Source organism: Strigops habroptila, chromosome 5 (genome assembly GCF_004027225.2).
Source record: "Strigops habroptila isolate Jane chromosome 5, bStrHab1.2.pri, whole genome shotgun sequence".
Classification (NCBI taxonomy): Eukaryota; Metazoa; Chordata; class Aves; order Psittaciformes; family Psittacidae; genus Strigops; species Strigops habroptila.
Window position 1 is genome coordinate 40,436,678 of NC_044281.2, and position 25,939 is coordinate 40,462,616.

Here is a 25,939-nt window from a genome sequence, read left to right on the forward strand (position 1 = left end):
AGATCGGTAACAAGTGGTGTCCCTCAGGGGTTGGTGCTGGGACTGATCTTGTTCAACATCTTTGTCGGAGACATGGAGAGTGGGATTGAAGCGTCCTCAGCAAGTTTGCTGATGACACTAAGCTGTGTGGTTTGGTTGATACGCTGGAGGGAAGGGATGCCATCCAAGGGACCTCGACATGCTTGAGAGGGGAGCCAATACTAACCTCATGAAGTTCAACCAAACCAAGTGCAAGGTCCTACACCTGGGTCAGGGTAATCCCAGGCACAGCTACAGGCTGAGCGGAGAAGAGGAGAAGGACTTGGGGGTGTTGGTTGATGAGAAACTGAACATGAGCCGGCTTCCATGTGTGCTCGCAGCCCACAAAGCCAACCGTATCCAGGGCTGCATCAAAAGAAGCGTGACCAGCAGGTCTAAGGAGGTGATCCTGCCCCTCTACTCTGCTCTCATGAGACCCCACTTGGAGTATTGTGTACAGTTCTGGCATCCTCAACATAAAAAGGACATGGAGCTGTTGGAGCCAGTCCAGAGAAGGGCCATGAGGGCGATAAGGGGGCTGGAGCACCTCCCATACAAAGACAGGCTGAGAAAGTTGGGGCTGTTCAGCCTGGAGAAGAGAAGGCTGCGTGGTGACCTCATAGCAGCCTTCCAGTATCTGACGTAGGCCTACATGGATGCTGCAGAGGGACTCTTCACCAGGGACTGTAGCAATAGGACAAGGGGTAACGGGTTTAAACTTAAACAGGGGAAGTTCAGGTCAGAGATAAGGAAGAAGTTCTTTACTGTGAGGGTGGTGAGGCACTGGAACAGGTTGCCCAAAGAAGTAGCAAATACTCCATTCCTGTCAGTGTTCAAAGCCAGGCTGCACAGAGCCTTGGGCAATATGGTCTAGTATGAGGTGTCCCTGCCCATGGCAGGGGGGTTGGAACTGGATTATCATAAGGTCCTTTCCAACCCTAACTATTCTATGATTCTATGAAGGTGCCCCTGCCATGGCAGGGGGGTTGGAACTAGCCGATCTTTAAGGTCCCTTCCAACCCTAACCATTATATAGGTCTATAATTAGTTACAAGTGGACAGCAGGGTGGAAATTGTCCGTGACAGTGACCTTATTTTCTTTGAAAGAGTCTCAATTCAGCTGGTTGGGAAAGCACTTAAGTATTGTATCGCAATCTGAGTGCTATGGGACTCTACAGGAAAATAAATTGCAAAATTACAGTCTGTGAATACACCTAAGTATACACCAAAAAATCCACAGTCCCTAGGAAATCTCATCTCTTCAACAATTAAAGTTGCTTAATCAAATACTCAATTGTGCTAAAACCCTGTAATTTTATGTTTTGATCCCTACACTGAAAATTGATATTCAATGCTTGGCAATATGCACAACTAAGTTTTTTATAAGCAAGGGCATTGGGAAATATAATAAAATTTGTGTCTTTCTTTCCTGGTTTCAGCTGGGGACCCACAACACTTTCTATAAAGCCCAGAGGTAAATATTATTTTTCAAAAATGTCTAGAAGGAAAAGGCTAAAAAGCAGTGAGAAATGTAAACTGTTTCATGCATAAAATCATTCCAACAAAATGTAAATAGCAGAAGAAGGGTTATATATCTAAAATATGAGAAAACAAATGGAAAAACTCACTACTGTGGTTTCTTGTAGATGTCAGACAGACCCAAACTCTCCAGCCCCATACACGATCCTGACCTGCTCCTGATTTTGGCTTTGTCTACAATAGAGCACCTATTTTTACATCTAATTCCTGCTTCCAAACAGAGCTGAAGCCTCTGGCTTGACAACTCATATCCTTATCCAGCCTTTGACAGTATTTGATGGGCTACAATGGCATCTCATCTTTCCAAACTTTGACAACACCCTTTCCACTAAGATAAGCCCTGAGAATATGTTTTCATCTACAAAGGATGTATTTAATTCCACTAGGAATTAAAAATCAAAGGAAAAATAAAAAAAGTAGCTCTGCAGTCGTCCAGTGCTATCTGACAGTAACATTAAAATAAAGCATCCTGCACATAAGAAGGGAATAGGCTGCATGAGTAAGAAGGAAAGAGAACAAAAAAAAAGGGCCAAATCTTCATAACCAGCATTTTTTTCAGCTGAGTAGCAGTAGTTCTGCTGTCAGATGAACATGGGATTTATTCAGGTACGTGATCTTCAAATCCCCCACTTAACGCTCAATTTCTTCACCTTGACAGCACCCAAAATGCCTATTCTTTCAAAAGGAAGGAGGCCAAAGTACTCCTGACAATTAAAAATTAAGACATTTCAAAGAGAAGGCTGATCTTTCTAATAAAAAGCTTCATAATAGCTGGAATAAAGGGATAGCTATGCGACTGGAAATTTCCACTAAGAAATATCTGAATTATGCATCTATCAGTCTGTTGGAAGACAATTACAGTGGTTTTTGTTTTTTCCTCACTAATTAATTCACTAATGGTTTTGTTTACAAAATAGGCTAGGGGCTATAATAAATTTGATTGCACTTCATAATCTGTGGCCAGATTTCTCTTAAAACACAAATAAAAGTGAAAAATGCTGTACTATCTATTTTAAAATGGTCTTGTATAGCCCCAGTAAAATATGGCTGAAACTGAGGCTTCATTTTTATGTGTACATCTTTATTAATCTCCATATTGTAAAGGAATTTAGCTTTCAGTGGCCACCATGAAGCCAAAAGGACTTCAAGGGGGTTTGTCTAGTATGTGGCACCATAAAACACTTTCATTAATGACTTGGATTATGAAATAAGAAGACTATTATTAACTTTGCACCTATTAAAATCAAGCCAGAAAGGGTTGGAAGCACTTTTGAGAAGAGCAAGAAAATTCAAACTAATTGTTACAAATTGAAGCAATGACTTGAAATAAAAGGGACACCATTTAGTAGTGGCAAAATGCTGCCCCTAGCTTCCAGCTCTATCTGAGCAGAGGTAGGTCCAGGTTGGACTAATGTGCCTGGTTTGGGCATTGCTCCAAAGAGGGAAAAGCCAACTGGAGACTGAGGAACAGGAACGACCACAGGCCTATAAAGCACAATTTAGATGTAAAGCTCAGAAGCAGCACATTTATTCTTTTAAAGAAAAGTGTTCTTTGGGTTCATGTGATGATGGTTGTCAAACACATACAACCCAACCTCAAGGGTTGTATGTATTTGTATTTCAAACCTACTACAGGCTACACCAGAGAGATGTTAAATATTATGAAAAACCTTCCTGGAAACCTCCTTCCCTAAAGACTTCAACAACAAATTAGGGAAAACTGGTCAGAAGTGGTTAGGTATATTTGACTCTGCCTGGATGACGATCTCTTTAGGTCCCTTCCAGACTGAGCTTTAATGACCGTATGGTTGAAGTATGTGTTCCAAGTGCCAATGACTTTTGCAAAACTGCTGAAAGTTACAACATGTGATTAAACTTTGGTCAAGTCAGGGCTAAAAACTGAGGCTGTCCTTAATCTGCCTCTTGCCTGCTGCCTTCAGGATGTCCCAAGAAATATGTTACCCATAGGAGTGCAGAAGGCACAGCTCCCTCCAAGGTTGTGTACATGCAGGGACGGTGGGTAAGCCTATAGGTTTTCAATGGTTTATCTGTCGTGAGAAGTGAACAAAGATGTAGCTGAAACCAAATCTCAATTACACTTGCGATGGGGGGTGGAAAAAATATATTATTTTGCAATTTTATAACTGCAGGAGTGATTTAAAATCTTCTCCTTCCTCCATCACTAAGTGATTGTTGGAAGCAATAACTGCGTAAACCAATGTAACAAAAATGCATGTGTTCAGGCATGGACCTGATTTTTAGCCTACCTTTGTTCAGCCATCACCTACATGAACTGATTTCACTGCAATAATGACTCTAATCCTGTATGTTCAGATGCTCCCATACATTTATTTCAGAGCTGTCTAAAATAATCTTGATTTCAATCCAAAATAACTGACCTAGGGCAGATGATTAGAAACACAGGACTTAAATTAAAAGGAAATTAAATAACAAAGACAAGAACAATAAAGTTCAGAAGAGATTACTTATGATCACTGGGGGCACCAGACCTACATTCCTGTCCTCTACAAAGTGGTATTTCGTGGGACATGAACCTGAGACGACATTCCTTATTCCAATGTATTATTAAGGCGCTTTCATCCCAACAAAGAACATGGTCAACTGTCATACAGCTGAGAAGCTGAGCTGCAAAAAATAGTATGGAATAACATACGAATCCACAAAATAGGTGTCCCTCAGCTGGGTGAGCCATGTCCCAGAGCAGCTTGCATCTACTTTGCAGCCCTCTGAAATGCGTGAGGGTTGTCATAGGAATGTGGCACCGTCCCGACCTGGGCAGACTGTGGTCTCTCCAACCCACCTGTTTGCTTTTCAAACATTGAGGATCACACAGATCCTGCTGTAAGTGAACAAAATCCTTTATTTACCCTCGTTCCAGCAGCAGAGCTGATCCCTGTCTAAAATAGCACAGCCACTGCTCAACTGGTTTCTCCCTTCAAGAGAAGCCTGGATAAAAGTTGACTACATAGTCCAGCTGGCATGAAGAAAAAGAACAGCATCCAATAAGGACAAGGCATGTTGCAAGAGGCATCAGGTAGCCATCAAGAAACTGAGCGAATGATGTATAACACTGATCTGTTGGAAATGTCTCTTGACATACAAATAATAAAACTACCTAGAAAAGCAAGAAAAAAAAAAAAAAGATATTTCCACCTGTAATCTCCATAGAATTAAATTTTAGGCTGTCTTACCTAAAAGCCATGTATTTGTGTATGAATGCATTGCAGAGGTGACCTCTCCAAACAGCCAGCATTCACAGAGTTGTCTGGAAAACCAGTGTGTATTGATACATACATACCACAACCGGAAATTAGCATGCAGACCAATGGGCTCATTATTCCTTCTTGGCCAACAAGACCCAAACTAAGCCCCAGACATTCCAGTTTTCAACCAGACACCATCGGCTACCCTCTTGAAGGGTATGGAGATGCCCTAGGGGGAATTTGCCCACAGTGGCTGAGGTCAAGCTACAAAAATCTTCTTCCTTGCAACATGCTTTATTTATTTGATCAATTTTACTCTTGGAAAGTGCAAAAAAGTGAATGTTTTCCAGGAAAAAATTCCAGCACTGCAGTGCATTAGCAGGCTACTGTCATACACTCAGTCAATTCCTCTGATACATTTTGCATTAGTTCATTTTTAGGCCTTAAATTATAACATGTATTTTTCATGGAGAAGATAGAAGCAAGAGGCAGCATTTCTACCCTTAGTTTTGACAAAAAGAATATTTTCTTGTTTCAATAAAATTTCCCTCTGTCGTAAAGAAAAATAAAATCTGGAGCATTAAGCTAAACTTTGAAATATCATTTATCCTTCTGTGTGCAATTCAGTATTAGTTAAAAGCTATAGAAAATGACCTTAACCAGCATGTTCCAGCTGAAGAAAACCCCTACAAGATAATGGAAACATTTTTCCTATCAGCAGCCTTTAGCAGGCTGCATTGGTGGTGCCATGGCTTCTTGGAGGCTTCTGAGATTCGGACATCTCCTAAGAATTACCTGACTCTGATCTGATATGTTGAAGTGACAGAGCACATCCATTCCTGCTTTTCTTCACAGCTGGCCAAGTGTCACACATTGCTAAGATTTAGTTTTTGACAACATCTTAAACCTTACAAATTAATTGTGTGAGTAGCCAGAGGTAGAGGACTGGCCCATGGCCATAAGTAACAGTATAATTTGCTTTCATATCTGTGTGGTTGGAGGGTCTCATAAGCAACCCTCATGAATACAAACTTATGCACCTTCCCAGGAACATCTTGAGGTTTGCAAACATCTTGAGAGCTTGTGCCAAAAAAGCCTTAAAAATGAAAACAATCCTCACAAGCTCCTTCAGAAGATTCGAAACAAGCACCAAACTGGTGGGTCCCTCACTACAGGTCACATCAGGCAGAGGAGCCAGAGGTGGTGTTAATTTGGAGACGAACCTCCTGAGCATTATGCTGTTGTCAATGGAGGGTGAAAGGCCTTCAAAAGGGAGGTCGAGCACAACCCAAATTAAACTCCTGATCTAAAGCATTTTCAGCAACAGATGGCTATAGAAGGAGCGGGGAAAGGACAGCCTTCCCAGACTACAGGTGAGCTCTTGTGACTCTCTTCCAAAATAACAACAAACAAATAAATAAATGATAAATCAAAACCCAAACCCCACGAAGGGACAAGCATTCTCATGGACATGCTCTCCTCTGCACAATTTTACATACACCCAAACAGGAAAATTTAGAAATAAATCACATGGAAGAGCTAGTTGCACTTTTAACACAGAATCTACCTGATAACATCACAAATAATCACCAAAACACTTAATTTTGCCAGTTTGCCAGTTACCAGCCCTACGGGTGTGTTTGGCTCCATAGGATTACAGAGTGAGAATTTCCCCAAAGTTTCATGATGCAGCAGTAACTGTTCCCTTTTCTGCCCCTAATTTGCAGGAGTTCCTAACATACTGTACTTGAGTCCAATATGAGAAGCTCCTCCATGGTCAGCACCATGATGTAAACTAAGCTCCCTCTTTCTATTATAAGTTTTTGTATTTACATGGTATTTCAAATGGGTCACACAATGGCTGCTGTTTCAGTCTCCTCCCGCTCAGTTTTAATAAAGACTGCAGAGCTTTAAATCCAAGAAGAGCAAAAAGCAAGGTCGAATTTTTTCCTTTCTGCAAAATTCTGCACAAAATAAGTAGTTTTCTGTGAAGTGTTGTAATAGTTTAGACACTGAATGTCTAAAATGAATGTACAGCTTTCATGATAACCAAATGAAACTATCTCTATACTTGAATCAGAAACTGCTTAGAAGAAACATCGTACCACTCTCCAGTTTTGGTTAAGTAAGATTTTAGATTGCTCCTTCAACCTTAGCACTTAACAGCTACACAATTCTTCAGGTTATTTTTAAAAGGCAACCAAAAGACCACTTGGAGAGATGTGTGTTCATCTCTCAACCTAATACATAAATTTGTCTTGGTTAGTGCAAAGCATTTATTTGTACATTTTTATTTACCAGAAAATGTAATTCAGCTTTCTTCAACCATTAGAAAATATATAATCCCAGCACATAATTTTCTTCCAGTTATTCAGGTGTAAAAACAAAGAAACATTAAAAGACCAGTAACACAGTACTTACTCTAGGACATCGCTCAAACTTCAAAGAAAAGGTTACCTACCAGCTCAACTCGTCCAAACCCTCCGACTCCAAGGGTGTCAATGATGTTGAAATCAGACAGTTTCAGGTTGGCGAAGAAGGCAGCTTCGGCTTCATATCTGGATTTTTTTATGTGAAAAAATGGAAATTTCTTAGAGGTGTAAACATGAGTACTGTGCAATACTGTACCCGAATGGCATGAGCGTGGAACAGCCTTTACCTGCTCAATTTCCATTTTATCTCTTACAGTTTGCTTTTATTCACACACATCGTTTTACTGGTCCCAATTATAGCATCTCTCCGATGTGCATGGTTTCCAAGTGAGAAAAGCAAACATACCTACTGCGTGCCTACAATGCAAATGTCTGGTACTGCAATTCAGCTCCAGCTACCCAGCAAATGCTACATTTTGACGTTTTCTATTGATCTTCTTGTGGGTGGGGTTTTTTTTGGTGTCTTTAAGTATTTTTAGAAGATAAAGTCTCTCATAAGAGTTTTTCTTATCCACAGGCTGGCAGTAGTTTCTATAAATGTTTATTGAGAGTGGCAAGATCGTTAAGGTCCCTGGAGAGAAATCACAGCCAGGTTTTACGAAATCAGATCCGGTAAGCTGCGGGCTGGTGTGCAAATGCCTGAAATGAATGACTTCAGTCACATATCAACATTTCTATAAGAATATCTTCACTTCTTTTGCTCCTATAAGCTCACTTGGAGTAGACGTCCCATCCCAGGAGGTCTCCAAATCCAGATGCTCTCTCTATAGCCCATGTCCAACTGGCTCGCAACACAGGTTCACCAAGCCCTTGACTAAGGAAGCATGCAAATTGAACACATGCAAGCCTGCCAAAATAAGCTTCCCATGACTATCCTCATGAATATGATTCCTCTAAAATAGCTCCTTGACAAGGTTTATGGTATTTTTAGAAAGGCTCAGAGGGGAAATGGATGAACAGGATCCACCCACTCAATAAAGTTTGACTGCTGGAGAAGTCCCTGTGCATGTACAACCTTTGGCCGCTGGCAACACAGACTTGTATGGGAAAAGAGCATTGACGGGATTATGGATAGAGGCATGGAGGGTGTAAAGGGGGAATTGGTGTGGTTTTCAGTACTTAATTTTAGCCATAATATTTTTCATATAATCCGCTATTTCATCTGGATGCTTCATTTGTGCGTGATAATGCTAGTGTAAAGACAAATCATATGTACATATCCACCTGTCTATCCTTTTAAGTACCTTGTCCATCACACCTGTCTTTAATTCAATAATGGGATGGAATTCATTTACTGACTTATTCCCTTCCAACCACTTTCTTTAGTCTATTTAAAACTTCAATGACATTGGGAGAGAAAGAGCCCCCGTCTCTCCCCTCCAATTTTAAAGTTAAAAGGGAAAATAAAAGTAGGTGTGAAGAAATGTGAAAAGTCACATCATAAAGGCCCAAATCCAGTGCAACAAAGCATAATTTTATCTCGGGGTGCTGTTGACGAATTATTTAAGCCCTGCTTCATTATTTATACTGTCACCAGATCCTCTTGGTGACCTTGCTCCTGTGGCCACAGCAGGAGCATCTGACTTTGGAAACCAATCAGAACTGAGCCTGCTTTAAACTTGGGATAACCTTGTGTGACACAGCTGCTTATCAATTGCTTTATACTCATCATGAGGTACATACTAAACCTGCCACTGAAAACCTCTCTTAAAGACGTACCTATGTGTTCCCTTCTAAATCACAGCAGAAACATCATTTTAAGGGTGGCAGAGCAATGAGATGGGTCTAATTTTCATGATAAATGTATAGACCAGTTAAATACCCTTAATTATATATAATTGCTAGGGAGATGAAATCCCAGCATGGACAATTACCCTTCAACAATCAAACAACTTCAGGTCAAGAAGCCCTGCATTACCTTTGCCTAAGGCTTGGGAGCTGAATGAAGCCATCTCCTGCTTCCAGTGAGGCAAGGGACCAGCTACCGCATCTTCTCTCCTGAGCAACTAGTAAGGATTTCTCAATGCTGAACAAGCAGGGGATGAGAAATGCCAAACAACAGTGTGTCAGAAGGGTTAGGGCCTCCAAAAACATATGGGACAGAGATGGGAAGGAAATGTTGCTTTCGCTATAATACCTTATCCTGAAAGATGACCAAGTCCTGCAAAAATGATGTATAGTTCACATCATGTGTTGTGAGAGGACAAAAACTAGGTAAGACATGGCATGCTGCTGGTAAGGCAAGCAGGATGCTAGTCCCAGCCCTGCATATTCCACCAATTCTCCCAAAAATCCCTTAGTTTGATGGGAGACAGGATCTTCTACTCCAGCCCCAACTTCTTCATCATTTTGTGTTGAGTTGCAGAAGCCAAAAGCTCTACTAATGGCTTTTAAAGTACAAAAATGTGTTCATTTATTGTTTTGCTCAGAAAATGTACTTGCAGCATTATTGTGATTGCTTTTTGAAATCTCTTGGCTAATTCTCTTTGAAAGACTTCTTAAGTTAGTTAATACATACAAGTGAAATGAAGCATATAAAACAACTGGATGCAGTTTGCTAGATACTGTGCAACAGGCATCCAAAAACCAAAAGAAATTCCAAAAACATATAGTGAAACCAAACACCTTTTAAATCAGGCAAGCAAGCCCTTCACATGCTTAGTAACAACAGTCACATCTGAATTCTGTTTTATTCCAAGCTACAAAGGTCAAAGTCCACTTTCAAAATAAATTCCTATAAACTAACAGGAGTTACACACTTCAGCCCTGCAAAGCTTAAGAAAAAAATCTCTTCAACCACTAAATAAAAATGTCAAAATGCAAATATTCCCAAGCCATCTCCTAAATCAGAAACTGGGGTATAATCCTCATCCTGACATGTAGAATAGGGAATATTCAACTTCTGTCTACCAACTTCCTTAATTTAAGCATGTCGCTCCCTAAACAGAAAATCCCAAGGCTTTTTGCAGCATGTGCTCCTCACTCAATAACATTACAGTGAAAAAAATATGTGATGTCTTATTTTATCACCTCCCAAAGAAAAGAGACTCTTTCAAGGCATTGGGAGGGCAGTGCAAAGAAATACGGAAGTAGTTTAAATATTATTATTTGTGTGTCTACAGGAAAACATTTGGCTCTGGACCAGGCTGAAGAAATCTGCTATGCTCAGATACTGGGGAGAATGCTTAGGATATTCCCTGGGAATGTAACAGAGATGGGATGAATAGTGGAGACAATTTGACCACACTTGTGCAAGATGACATGGAAATAACTCACGCTCTGGGAAAAATACACGTGTGCCAAGTCAGGGTATATTTCTTCTGGGTACCACTTTGCAGATGCTACAGGCTCTTCCCATCTGGTACCTAGCAGTCGAATAAGAAAGGCTGCCATATTCTAAATACACAGCTCCATGCTGGTGCTCTGAGACTTTTCAAACAAGAAAATGATTTTTTGACCTCTGGAAGAGTTGGTGATTTAAGTTTCTAAATTAATAGATAAGAGGTATAATTGGGAAGACATCTTGGGCAAGCTTGGAGGCATGAATGCTGATCAGCATCATACCCACATTCAGTGACACTCTGGAGCTACACAGATGCAAGACCCAAACTTTCTATGCTGAGATTTCTGGGGTTTTCTGAATTAGACATAATTAAGAGCCCTTCTCCAGATATTTTGGTAATTGTGCTTCTTGCCCCAGCTATCACAGGCCGATATGCCTGGGAAATCATAGCTGGAAGTGCGCAATAAAACACACAGGAAACATGATCCAAAGAGAGAGAGGAAAAAAGTTTGTTCTTTAATAAAGAGCTTTTAAAATTAAGACTGAGATATTCACAAAAGCTTGCGGGAGTCCAGGCTTCAACTCCCAATGCATTCTTACTAGGACTTTTTGCTTATCGAAAACAGGTTTTGTCACCTACCCTACCAAACCAACCCTGCCAAAACATATAGTCCACTCCTGTACCTAACAGGAGAGGTATCTTTTCCATAGGGGATGTCAGAAAACAGCACAGAGGAGATGTTCAGATCTAGGTCAAACACAAGCATCCTGCCGAATCTATCAAGCTCTTCTCCGAGGTTTCTTGAAAATCTGAATGATAGAGGTACCTAATGAACTCTCACTCAAATGACTGGCTTTCTGTAACATTCTTGCCCTAACAAGTATCAGTGCCCTTTTATGGGCGAGCTGGGGCTTGGCATCGTCACTTCTTTCTCTCCCTCCAAATAAAATACATACTCCTAAGGAGCTGCTAATTAAAATGCCTTGATTCGGCCTCCTCTTCAGCACGAAAAGGCATCACATGCAAGAAACCAGAGTAATCAGGGGGATCAGGAGTAAATACCATCGTCCACATGCCCCCTTTACTTTGAAACAGCAGCACAGAAGCCACAGCCCAAGCATTTAGGCAATGCCTATTATGCAGAAGGGGAGAGAAAAACACATGGCTTCTTGCACTGCTGGACATTTCCAACCATTTAAATGAGTAATTGCCTCCTAGGACGACAATTACTCTGAAACACATTCCAAGTTTCTCCTCCCAAATCTACAAAAAAAAAAAAAAGAAAAAAAAAATCATCTTACCTAGACAGCTAAAAAGGATAAATGACAAAATGCGAGGAGCAGAGGTTTGCAGTTGCCCAACTGCTCAGCTTTACTAAACTAGCTCACAATTCCTATCACATGAGCTCAATGTGTTGGGAAACATTAGACATCTGTTACCAAACTGTCATCTTGATAGACAACTTGGCTCTTTCCACCTGCATGCTGCCAACTAGATGTAAATTACAACCAAATGGGAACCAACCACCAACTCCCTGATAAGAGTGAATGTAACCATTTTGGGTGGATAAAACCAGAATTTCAGAGTCTTCCTCAGTGTCAGACACCTGCTCATTGAACAGCTATTTTGTCAGCTTTATATTCAGTTTTTTTTGGCTGGCCTGATCACTGTATCACCCATAGTTGAGGCAATGCACTTCTGCAGACAGAAGTAGTGAATCTCTGCAAAGACTAAAATCACTTGAGTTCCAGTACATGGATGGCGATCATCAGACCCAGCCTGCAAGAAGACAAATTAAATGAGCCTAACAGGCACAGGTGGGGAAATGCTTCACAAAAGAAAACCCTAAAGAAGAGAGTCTATGTCATTATGGTTCTTAAGATATAGCTAGATTCCTAAGATATAGCTTATTTCTTTTTAGCATGCTGCTTCAACTGATGCAGCACTTAAGAAAACCCCAAACAAAACTAGTTTGTGAACAAATGACTGTAAAAATTCCCCAAAATCTTTGATTTTGTAACTGTTTTTTCTATATATCTAAATATACATTTTTGGCCCTGGTGAAATAACCTACCTGAGTCTAGTCTACTTGCGGCACCTGGCTGCTATTGCCTTGCCTTGCACCCTGAAGTCACAGTAGGCTTTCTGGATTGGATTCATGCTATTAAGAGAGATGCAATTCCAAATGCAAGTGAAAAGTGGTAGAGGACATGGACTGAATTCATGTAACAAGGAAGCTTCACTATCTAAAAGCAATGTAAGGAAGAGCAAATGCAGCAAATGGTGGTAGGGCTCCCATGTCTTCCCTTCTGCTCCAGCCAGCCCTCTTCCCCGCCTGCTCAAATGACTCCAAAAAGCTAAGATTCACTTATTTCTGAATGATTTTGGACAAGGGGAAATCTATGAATGGTCATATGGGTGAAAGCAAAATAAAAAGCACCTTGTGTCATGCCCACATGAGATCCTTACCTTCAACTATGCCCTGTTTGAGTGGGGCTCAGAAGACTTAGCCACATTCAGGCAACAGACAGAAGCATGGCACAGCGACACTGTATTTTACACAACCAGCAAGATCCAGAGCCTGGGAATGCCTGAAAGCAAATTCTTGAGAGGCATTGAGAGCAAATCTGTATTTCTTTATTGTGTGTTGCCACTCAACCTCTCAAAGGTCCCACCCCACATGCAAAACCCTTCTTACCTAGCATTCCCTCCAGATATCAATCTATTTGGGTCACTACACCTGGTGGAGGGAGATGTCCCTTGACAAATCATTACAGAAAAAAAAAAAAGAGTACATACAAGGGTATGAATCCAAAACCCTGTTGGGGAAGACTGTAACATGCTCATCAGACTTCTCCAAGAGTCTGATCCTAGTAGGCAAAGAGCACTCTCAGGTCTCCACCAACTTGTATTAGCTGAAAGGGAGATGCTCACCCCAAAATTACACTCAGGTAGAGCACGCAGTGACAGCAGAGAATAACTATTTCCCAACTACCATGTTTGTAAATGTCTGGGAAACCCCTATGCTTTGTGTTTCTTCCTCTGGGTACCAAATGTCCGTTTCTCTCATGATACACAAATGCACCTTTTAACTTCCACAAGTCCCTTTCAGGTAAACACTGGCACCAGTAAGAACAAAAATAACAAGAAAAAGACCAGCTCCTTATCTATTTTACTGTCAATTGCATAACATTACAGAAAAGCTGAATTCATTTCAAGCTCTGTCACATTATTGCAATTTATTAGCTCATTCACAAATACAGGATCACAAAATTGTTCCAGGATATCTCCACTGGCAGTGAAAGCAGGAAAACACCAATCAAAGACTGTAAGCTGTTGGATAAAAGTAACAGCACGAGATGATTGTGATATCTCCTATTGGTAGTAAAGTTGCTGTCGCTCACCCAGCCCTGAGTTGTATTAACCAGGGAGCACTGACATGCTGTTGCCCTAAATCCAGATGGTGTTTTCTGTCCTTTCACAGAGATAATGGACAGATGGCATTTTAGTATGCCCATAAATAAATTCTGTCTGATATTTGCTATCCCAATGCTAACCCATTCCTGGGAGAGATGGGTGTTACAGTGTTATCTAAAGATCTTGACTTGTTAGAGAGGATTTACTGCCCTGCACCAAGGAAGACCAAGGAGAACATTAAATTCATCTTACTCTTCCATTTTTCCTAACTGCAAACAACACTGAAAAAGTAGAAGGTGTATATCAATCTATATACACATATCTGTAGATAGACAGATACAGGGAGAAGGTATGATAACTTAAAACCCAACTTTTCCTTAGTTCAGGTCTCCTTCTTCCAGACCATCCTCCTGAGGTCAGCAGTGCCATGGCTTTAACTCCCGATTTAGCTGCTACCACTTCTTTCTATGTCTTACACTTTCAACTGAAAATCCAAATCAAGAGAGATTTCATTTGAATTTGTAAAAGCAATGTGCTAGTGGTGACGATGCAATTGAAAGCTACAGCTGCATAGACCATTGCATCGAAAAGAAAGGCTGCCTTTCTTTTCAAGCTCATGTTGTCAGGGCTGGGAATTTCTGTTGGACCCCCCAGCACTTGAACTCACAGCATACTTGCCTTTAATGACTTTCACATCAGGAGAAATAGCATACCTCCTGGTTTAGATTTTCTTACAGAAAGCGAACATTTGAGTGGCAGCTAAAACAGACCTTAAAGCTATGGCATCTCTAACTTCCTCTGGAAGGGGAAGGAGATCTGAAATTAAAAACATAAAGTTAAAAAACTAACAGAGAAATCATTCCTTCCCCTATTTTAATAGCATATTACTTTTTAATTAGAACTTGGCAACATGATCATGATATTATGCTATTATAATAAGCTGTGCTTATTGTAAGTTGTTTCAGTACTTAAGCAAATAGAAGATTCGTTTGAACTGCTGGGCTTTGAAGACTTACTATTGCACAGAGACCAATTTCACTAAGAAATGTAACCAAATGCACCCAAACACAGTCAGTTAAAACAGCTCGTAAGGACCTTGTCATCATCCAGGCTCTTTAAACTTCAAAGTTAATATTGTTGAACTTATAAATGTGCCAAGAGATTGGCAATACCTTATTAAACAAATTATGCCTATTGGTTCAGTACCTTCCTTCTAGCAACAGTATGAGTACTGCAGTGGGATCTTATCTGAACAAAGGATGTGCAAGGAGCAACTTTATTAAAAAAAAACCCCAAACCTAAACTCCTAAAAATTTCAACTTTTTTTTTCAGATGTTCACTATGGGATCCTTTCTTCTGGTAACACCTTTATTGAACATCCACACAATGCTCATGTGACAGAAACAAGCCAAAATTTTGGTGGAAGAATCAGTCAGCTGACCAGGGGGTGATAATGCCATGCAGGTATGAAACAGAGTGCTTTCAATAGCGCACAAGGTTATCAGGATAGTTTTTAGGGAATAGGTTCCCTGGTTTTCACTGAAATTCAAAGGGAGGTCACCACTGAAACATGTGTTTTATTTTCTAGGTGCACGTGCTTCTCCTCTAACTGCTAATGAAATAGCCTGATGCTCCAACAGGGCTCTCAGGGTCCTACTTCAGAAAGTCCTGGTTTTAGCTTTGTTAAAATAACATTTGCACTTTTGTAATATGTCTAATGCTGAGAACATCCTCAAATAGTTCAAACAATATACTCAACAGAGTAGACTGACTTACAAACCCAAGACTTTAATCAATTTTAATTAAAAGGGGTGGAGGGAGGATGTGGAGTATTCCTTCCTCTGGCAGTGTTTCCTGTTCTGTACAGTATTAAAAGATATTGCTTAAGAAGGGGGGTTGTTTCTTCTTTTTTTTTTTTTTTTTTTTTAACTCTGGATGTTACTCTCTGGAAACCAAGGAAACTGCCTCATTGCCATTGTGTTGCAGCTCTGTGTTGGCTCATCAGTGAGGGATTGAACCCAAAAGATTTGCTGATAGCACCATTGTATATGGTATGCTGGATTTACTTGGGTAGGAAACTGATTGGTGACACTGGAAAAATAAAGCATGAATAACTTTTCTGATTCCAAGACAGGCAGCAACAGCACAACCTGAAATTCCACACTAAACAAATTCTAAGGAAAAGTAAATTATTTTTCACAGCACTTCAAACATTGCACATCAAATATAAAATGAAATGGCATTTAAAAATGTTACTTATCAACATCTTTTTTTCCCAAATAAATTAATGTTCAAATCATACTTCTGTAAAGCATTTCCTTGACAGTTCAACATTTTCATTAGAAAAATTCCCACCAGTTTTCCTTGGGCAATGGGTATTATCACAGTTGCTGGGTGAAAGAAATACTGATTTACACATAGCCCAATACCATCATGTTTTGATGCCAGCAGGCATGCAGTACTGAGGTGTTCTGTTGTTTTCTGTTTTTTTTTTGTTGTTGTTGTTTTACTGTGAGTTTTTAAAGGATATTCAGCTGAAATATAACACCCACTAGATAAAAGCTGTGATATACTTTAGCTCACCCTAGTCCACAGAGAGTTTCATGTCCTGGCCACCCCATCCCTACTTCCAAGAAAGCTGTTTTGGTTTTTTTCCCCATACAGCTGTGCTTATCACAGCAGAAATGTGGGGTCGGGATCGAATTGCAAAAATACACTTATCATGCTCTCACACACATGCATTACAAAGAGAAAACTCTTCTGCCCGGCTGATGGGAATAAACTGAAAGTGCAATGCACTTCAGCTTGCCTTTTTGTCTTTTCTATGCCAGTGCCCAGCAGTATTATGCCTTAATAGCCTTCTTGGCACATTTCTCTCCTCACATGTGAATGCTAATATGAGTAATCAACCTTTCAGAATAAAATATTAGATTCATGGGTTGTTGGATTGCAGCACAACATTTAACATCCCACTGCAGGGTGACAAGCTAGAGTAAAATGCAGTTTATTGAAGGATTGCCAGGGACTATAGCATACTAATTCCTGTATAACTCTTCCTAAATCATGGGTCACTATGAAGATAAAATTTGGGTTTAAATGCCCAGATTCATCAGCTGAATTAGTTAATGTATTTGGGTATACTCAGCAATACTGAATTCTATTGTAGACTCACACCTTAACTTTAAAATAACATGAAGTCAGTGAAAAATAAAGCTCCCATAGTGATGCTAACTACCCTTGAATAATTTGGAAGAAAAAAAAAATATTGTGATGAGGAAGGAGATAAGTCACCAACTTCCCTCTATTTTCCTTATTAGCTCTGAATTTAACAGTTTGGATCTATAAACAAGAAAATGTATTTGGAAGATAAGGGATCAGGTTTTTTCCTGATTTCTGATTGACATCAGAGGAAATACCTTCAGATCCCCTATTTTTTCCTTTGGAAAACACCAAGGAAAATCCGTGCTTATGAGAAGTGCTCAGGAAAAAAAGCATTTCACATTAGAACTCCAAACGGCCTCTGTAAAGTGAATAAATCCCAGCTACCAAACTTGGTTCAAAGATACCAGTATATACCACCCAAGAAGAACACCCAAGTTATTTAAACTTGTTGAGCAACTTGTTGGGAATCACTGGGGAAGAGCCATGGCCATGTTATAACCTTGGAAAGTCAGATGTAATCTCAAGGAAAATTCAGTTTAATTACAGCTTGAAATTGCTCAAATCACAGTTAGTTCTGCTCATTGCTCTTCTACTTTACAAAAACTCACAATCTAATTGCACACTGCTAATTAGATCCCACGAACCCCAAATCAGCCCATCTAAGCATGTAAACACTAAATGGCCCTTTTGCCTCCAGCCTTAATGTAGGACTGTGTTTCTCACATAAGTAAAGGCTCACCATGGCAACAGCAATGCTCAGATTAAAAAGACGTGGTTGCAGTTTTCTTCTCTCAGATTTTTTAAAGAATGTGGAGAACAGATTGATATATCGCTGATGTTAGACATATTTGCCTAACTTACTGCGTTCACTACTTATTGCACATTTGTAGAAGACCCATGTGTTTTAGACATAGGGCCGCTGTGTTTTGCCCTCATTTCTTTTTCCAAAAGGACCTAATCTTCTATGAGAAAAATCACTTGCTAGATGGTTTCCAGCTTGATGGCTACTAAGCCATTCGAGGTCCACCTCGAATGAACTTATGCCCCTCTTCCAAGGGCTGCCCAGAGGCATTTCTGCAGTGTTTCCTGCAGCCTTTTCTAAACTCTCGTGTACGCCCATGTGTGATAGGATTTGGAGATTTTGCTGTAGCAGATGGGTGAACGATGTTCTTGTAATCCAGTGGCTCCCCCAAAATGCCCACAGATCATCAGCAAGAGCTACTAATTGCACTGGGGTTGCTGGACTAAACTTCCCAAAATTTTATTGCAAGACCTTCAAGCTTTTATTCCTTTGGCCAACCTCAGAGCACCCCAAGCATGCCTGCACTGCTGGTGGAACTTGCTGGTGGGAACATCCGGCATGTTTCATCCTAATTAACTTTGAAAAAAAGGTGACATATAAGGGGAAAGCAGAGAGGAGGACATAAAGTCCTACCAAAAAAATGGGAGCAGGCAGGAAGCAGTTTTTTCCTTACAAAGCAAGTACGTGTACACACAAAGCGAGGTTTGTCTCTCTGTTTGCTTATTCTGGCAGACAGATGAAAATGTGGGAAGAGATCAGTGAAACTAGGTTCCACACAACCAACTCTATCCTGATACCACCCTGTGTCAAACCTGCTTTTAATTTGACTTATCTGCTAAGGTTTTGCTTTTTTGTGTATGACTTTCAAAAGCAAAATTAATTACTTGGGCCATGAAGGTCCTTTTTGCTCCATGTTAGAGAGACTCTGCAGAGGCAGAAAGTTTCCTCTCCAGCTTAACAGCTCTACGGAAATAATGAATTTGCCAGTACCTGGCAAAAGTTAAGAAAAAGCATCAAAACAAAGGGCCAATTTAAAGAAAATCTGGAAAAACAGAAAAAACAAAGTAACTGTGCATGCACTGTCCTGCAAACATAAAAAAAGGTCGAAGAAAGAAGAATGGGAGAACTAGGTCAGGCTCTCGACACAGCTGTGGCACGACAAACATACAGGAGGCATGAAATGACCATCCCTAGGATGACATAATAGCAGCCACAAAAGACACTGGAAACATGAAGGCTGGAAACACCAAGTAGCCTGTATGAAGGAAAGAGTGATTTGTTGCATTAAATCAGGCTAACAAATCAAATTATCAAGTCATGCAGGTCATCTATAATTGGAAATTACAGTCTAAACAGGAAAGAAGAGTATCAGGATGAGATTACTGACCACTCATCAGACAGGCAAGAGTGGCTGTGATCTGCTGAAGGAGCTCTGACAAGACCTCATCAAAAGACAAGACACCTAGCATGAGTGTGCAACAAACTCTAAATATACTATCTGTCAAGCCTGAATTTTTAGGCACAATTAATGATTATTTTTAGAGATGGTTAAACAGGTGGCCCAAGGACAAAGAAAACTTGTGGCTTGATGTCAAATGATATGCATGATGCATTTCAAAGTACTACCATTGAAGAATCTCCCTGTAACAGAAACCATAATGTATTGAGATTTAACATGGCTGGAGGTCTGAAAAGAGGTTTAAAATAAAAGCACCACTCTTGTACTTAAAAATTCACAAAGGGAATTCAGAGAGTAGCTAAGAGTTGAATATGGGAATTAAATCTTAGCAGCAGCATGTAGGTATTGAGAAACATATAGCAAACATACCATCTACTGAATGTGGACCTAGGATAGGTCAAAAGAAAGTTGGAGTGGCTGAACAGCAGGATGAGACAGTACATTAAAATCAAAAAGGCATCCTTCAAATATGAACTGGTTTCAAACAAATCAATAAAGAGACAAGAAAAAAAAAGAATTAAATCCTGTCTGGTTGCAAGAAAAAACACTGTAAGGCAGGGGAAAAAAAATAATGCAAGTAACTTCAAAAGGCTTAAAAACAAATAATAAATCATTCTCAATCACAGCAGCAGCAAGGAGTCTGACTGTAGGCTCTAGGGTCTCCAGAGGCTCATGCTCTAGAAAGAGCACCACGAGACAAACAAAGCCATCTGAGGAAAGCTCAGTGCACTTTTTACCCCAGTGTTCAACATGGAAGATCTTGGGGAAATCCTCCCACTGCAAACTTCCTTCCCAGAGGAAGCACCAGAATAACTGCCTCCAGTTGAAGTGTCAGTAGGGGACCCAAGTCAACTAAAGGAACATTAGCTCATCTCCAGGCCCAGATGGTATTCACCCAGTACTTCTGCATGAACTCAAGGTGAACTACTAACTGTGGTTTGTAACCAGCTCTACTCACAGAGGGATGGAAGTGGCTTTTTGATGTGATCCAGAGTGCTGTACTTGACTAAGCCCAACATCTGTCCTAACAGAATTAGTTGACACATGGATAAATCTGACTTCTTTGGGGAAGAGCCAACATGCTTCACAAGTCTACTGGAGTTCTTTGAAGGAATCAACAGGCACATGGGATGGAGAGATCTGGTCGATATAGTTGGTTTGGATTTCCAAAAGGCATTTGACAAGGTTTGAAAGGCTGTTAGAGAAATTAAGCTGCCATGAGATAAGAGGAAAGATTAAAAATAGGAAACAGCAGACAGTAATATATAGCTGGTTTTCCTAAAGGATGGAGGCCAACAGTGCTCAAATCTTTCCTGCTCAACATCTTTACAGATGATCTGTAAAAGGGCAGAATAAGTAAAATGACAACATTGGTCAAGGATATTAAATCACCAAACACAGAGAGAGAAAAAAAAAAAAAAAAAAAAAAAAAAAAAAATAAAAAAAATAAAAAAAATAAATCCCAGGGTGAAAAATTGCAAAGGGACTTAGGGACAACATAATACATTCACTTGAAATCCTGCAGAAATGCACTGATGAACGTTAGGGAAAAAAAGTCCTGATCTTATACATGCAGTAATGGTTTTCTTCATCCACCTTTACCCACCTATCCCATCTCAAAACCTGCAGAGGAGAATTGGAAAAGATACTGAGAAGTGTGATGGCAAGAAGCACAGATCTGGATTGGTTTCTGTTGCAGGAAAGACTGCACTAGGTGTTTCTTCCTGGGAAAAAGACAACTCAGGTAGGAGAAGGCAAAGGTCTAAAATTTGGGTGTGCCATGGAAAGCAGCTAAGGGGATTCAGGGAAAAAAAATCAAACCAAACTACCAAGAGCTACTAAATATTATCAACAGCACCTGTATGCAGGAAGTCCCCGAGTCCCAAATCACTGGAGACTGGTGCATCATAAATCAACAAGCATCTCTTTGCTCTTACTCTCCTTCCTAGATATCTGCTGTTGGGCACAGCCAGAGACAGGATACAGGGTTAGCCACATCTTGATGCAGTGAGGCCACTCCTATGTCGGCACTTCCAGTGTATCTGTATATAACTGGAATAAATTGAGAATCTCAAGGCCCCTACTTGTAATGTATAATAGCATTAAAATAAAACAGAGTTGTGTTTCACAGTGTCTGGTGCCTGATCTGGAATCCTGTTTGTGTTCTACATGGTGAGAGATGAGCTGTTCAATCTTATGACTTGTCTTGACTTGATAAAAGGAAGTTTTAATCAGACATTGATTTAACACATGGCAGCTAACATGAGGAAAAAACATAGTTCTTGCTTATTCACTCATGCTAATACTAAATTAACCACATGAGAAAACTACCAAGTGCTTTGTCAACATTTGAATATTATCATGTGCTAATTATAGAGAGAGGAAAAAGAAAAAGGAACCAAACACACCACCATAATCCCAAAGTTTTTCTACTGCAGATAACTCCTTGGCTTGAAAAATGATGCAAGCTGTCTCATTTCAGGAATGAAATGAGCATGTTGGAAGGCTTAAAACTCTTCACATCACAGCAGTTAAACAACTCATTTGCCTCTCCTAATGCAGGAAAACATTTCCTAACATACCCCCCATGTACTCAGCTCATTTTGGCGAAGGACTCATGGCATCCCAGGAGCTGAAGCACTCCTCAAAGCACACTTCCAAGCCATGCTCCCATACAAAACCACTGAAATATTACTGGCTGCACATCATCTAGCTAGTTCAGTGCCCTAGATTTGGAAAATTTGGAAAATCGTACACGTAACGATGGGTTTACCATCACGTATGGGCAGGTGAACCTAGAGAAGACCAAGGAGCTCTGCTGAGAAACACCGATTCAGGGGACATAGGACTAAAATCAGTAAGTTTCCTGGAAGTTTCTTAGCATCCCTTGGCAGGCTCCCTTCCTTTTCTAGCCGAAAACTTCTGAAAGGCACTTTCCCGTACTTCCACTGGAGGGCAGAATATCCCACGTTTTCACACACAACCCCTCAGCTCATTGCGACACACCCATATGCTTGAAGCAACTTTACCAAGGTCTCGCCTCTCAGAGACATCCTTGAACAGTTCCAGACTTAAATTTGGTTTCTATCGTACTTTTATTAGTAGCTCAATTTTTTCAAAACGACATAATTATTTTCATAAAACGCCTACAATATTCCCAGTTTACCTCCATATCAATACCTTCCCTCTCAGTGCCCCTTTGCCTCTGCTCCTTTCATTACCTGCAGCATTCCAAGGTCCCCTATTTTCTCCACCTACCTTTCCTACAGGTGGCACAAAAATATTGGAAGTGTGTACATATGTGCAGACCAGCAGGTTAGAATCCTCACTGTCTCCCCAGGAGGCAAAAAAACCCGAGAAGAGCTGATACTCATAGGAAAAATAACCCAAATTTCTAATGTCAAAAGACAGACTCCAAGATGATTGTTCTCCCTCAAAAGTTTGTAACAGTCCCATGAAAACAACAGCTCAGGCACGGTCAAGAAGACAGACTGAATGTCAGGTATTACTAGGAAAGGAGCAGAAACCAGCCTGTGTTTATACAAGCCCACAGCACCTCTATGTCCTTCTAGTCCAGCAGATAGAGCACTGACAGGGGAAAACTCAGAGAAAGGCAACGGGGTTGGTCAAAAGGAAACGCCTCTACAGGAAAGCAAGTTGGGATCTTCTAGCCTGAAAATTGCCTACAATGCGACATTTTCAAGATTTACTCAATAAAGGGAGACACTACTTCACTAAAATCTGGTTTTTGTTTGTTTGTTTAACTATACGTGGGTTAGTGCTAAACATGTCTGCTATAAGCAGCTCTTCTCCACGCTTAAGTACCAAAGTTTTACAGAATAATTCTTTCACAACTGAAACCAAAAATGCCAAAACTTTCTTGCTGTTTGCTATAATGACCCTATCTTAGCTCATTAAACAGGAAGTAATTCTGCAGGTGAAGTTTTTTCCACTCTGTCTCCTCTGCCAGTTACATTTACATCTGAGGACTGAAGATGGGAGAGAGCAGGATGGTGCTAGCTCCAGTTCTGCTTTGTTTTTTCTGACTTCTGGTTAATTTGATTAACATATCCATATCTGTTTCCTCATTTGTAAAACGAAGGTACACTTATTCAAGAACAGATCACCTGTGGACTGTCTGGGATGAGGTCATAGGTCCATTTTGGTCAGTTCCTTCTCTGGAGAACAGCTGTGAGGAAGCACATGGAGAAGCAGAGCAAGTAGTGTTATTTCCTTGAATACTCTTGCAGCTCTCAAGGCTAGATGAGTTTGCAGCACACACTGTAAAGGTGTTACATGAAGGTGCAGAGTGTTGCACACCAAAGCAATCCTGGAGGTCATGAATCTCATGAGGGGCTTGTTATGACAAGGGCTTCGGGACCAGAGAACATTGTTTAGCATTCTCCTAGGCCCACATAAAAGAGAAGGACTGTATCACCATTTCTACCATTATAATAAATCCAAGTTTTTTTCATTCAACTCTTAAGTATCTCTGTGGCACAGAGATGCCCAAAGCTGCTGCTTCCAACAGAAACCTAAGCAGTCAGAAAGGGATGATCCCCTGTACTCCATGACACGATACAAAGCCCAGATCATAGCAAGGATTTCTTGCACTGCACACACTTCTCCACTATCACCCACTGGTCAGCCTATACACATAACTTTCCAAAACTCCACTTCTTTTCTCAAAGAGGATCACACACTTCCTTTAATGAGTAGGTTTTTTCTTGCCTCTTTCAGCATGTTTAATAAACAACAAAATTTTAACTGCTGCTCACCAAGACGATGGAGAGACCCAATAACGCTTATTTTATAATGTAATAAAATAATACTTAACCAAAAGGTAAATAGTGACTTTTGGGTAAGAACAATATAGCCAAATACATGGTTTCTGATAAAGATTGTATTCCTGCATTTCCCCTCCGTTAATGGCTATGCTGTCACTTGAAACTCCCACTAAAGACTTAACGCCACCTTGTTTTCCTGGACTTAGCAGCGGTTGTTTCAAATTAGCTTTCCTTAGCCTGAAAATGAATTAGAAAAGGCCTGTACTCAGCTACATGCCAAACAAGTGTAATTTTGTGAAATCTGCTGTCAAGCATTTCAGTGTTGAATGCTGTTGACACCTGATTAATACCAGGCAGGCCAGAGAGGGACAGAACTCCTTTGTAAGTGATACACAGGGATTAGAAATGTCTGCATGCAGCAGGGCTAAATAAAAATTTGCTTTTTAAATAGGTAGCCGTGGTTTATCTTATTATGACATAAACACATGTGCTTTTGTTTATTTTCTAATGGAGTGGGCTTCAGTGCTTTCTATGCAAGGCTATGCAAGACCTGCAATCACCCTTTTGACAGCAGTGTAGTATTTCTAAAACCACTAGGGCTCCAAATGCACCAAACCTCTCTTCTAGGTTCACAGAGGGAAAATTCTTCATTATGACGGTGGTGTCACACTGGAACAGGTTGCCCAGAGAAGCTGTGGCTGCCCCATCCCTGGCAGTGTTCAAGGCCAGGTTGGATGGGGCTTTGAACAACCTGGTGTAGTGGAACCCTTTAAAGTCCCTTTCAACCCAAACCATTCTATGACTCTACGATTTCAAGCAAAAGGCTGTGAAAAAAGGCTTTTCTCCTGGAGCCTTCAACCGCAGCAGCAGGCACTGCTGTTGAGTGAGTGCACTTGCCTTTCTTGCTGTTTGTCTCCTGCTTAGCTGTTCTACTATTCTACATTTTTCCTATATTTATCTTGATTTCTCTACCTACTGTGCAGCTTTTCTATTCATCTGTGGCACAGTGCAGTCTGGAGATGCTCCTTTGAGATCCCAGACACTCAGGACCTAAAAATACTGGTTTGCAAACATCAGGTCTATGACCGCTAATTTTTTTTTAGTCTCCAAGGTGAAAGAAATGGAGGCCTTTTTGGTAGCTGCATCTTCTTGAACAGATATTATTCCCAAATTAATCTCATGCCTTTGTCCCAACAGCTCAGTGTTTCCTACTGTGTCATCTTTATGCGTGTAGTTTCATGCTTTATTGTTGTTGACATCATTGAGCTGCAGCAGCATCAACCCATCCTTTCTGTGATATTTTTCATTGAATCCTTAGCTTTTACAGCAGTTCGTCATTATGGCTGAACCGAGCGGTAAGAAGCTTGCCAAAGACACCTACAATTTGGAGCAGCCTCCTTCAGCTCGGAAGCATCCTGATATGGTTTGGATACTTCCCATGAGCACTAACTGTTGTTAGGTACCTACTTAGGAAAACTCCAGATGTAAGTCATATGGGGGAAATCCAAAAGCCTGAGGAGACCATGAGAGATGCAGCTGTGTCTGCTGCTGCCCAACTTTGTGAAGCAGCAAGGGAGCCCTAGGCTCCAGTGACCTGCACTTGGAAGTACGTGAGAGTCAGTAGTGATGGACTGGAGGGATTATGCTTTCCCCATAAACCAAAAGGTCAGGTGTCCAGTAGATCAAATGATCAGGCAGTGCACCACAGGAGACTTCTCTGAATTCAAAAGCAGAGGTTTGAGATCATTGCAGCTTTCCTCCTTCAGCTCTTTCTGTGGGGGCTGCAGCAGAGATCGTCTGGTTATTACAGGGATC

At 40.6% G+C, this 25,939-nt stretch overlaps 1 protein-coding gene across 2 annotated transcripts in view; it reads right to left on the reverse strand.

Moving 5' to 3' along the window:
- Positions 1–25,939, reverse strand: part of PRKG1 (protein kinase cGMP-dependent 1) — a 481,254-nt gene that overhangs the window by 27,358 nt on the left and 427,957 nt on the right. For both annotated transcript variants that reach the window (XM_030487822.1, XM_030487821.2), the window contains exon 10: positions 7,243–7,339. In XM_030487822.1, coding sequence (XP_030343682.1) covers positions 7,243–7,339 — 97 coding nt within the window. The remainder of the gene's footprint in view (positions 1–7,242; positions 7,340–25,939) is intronic.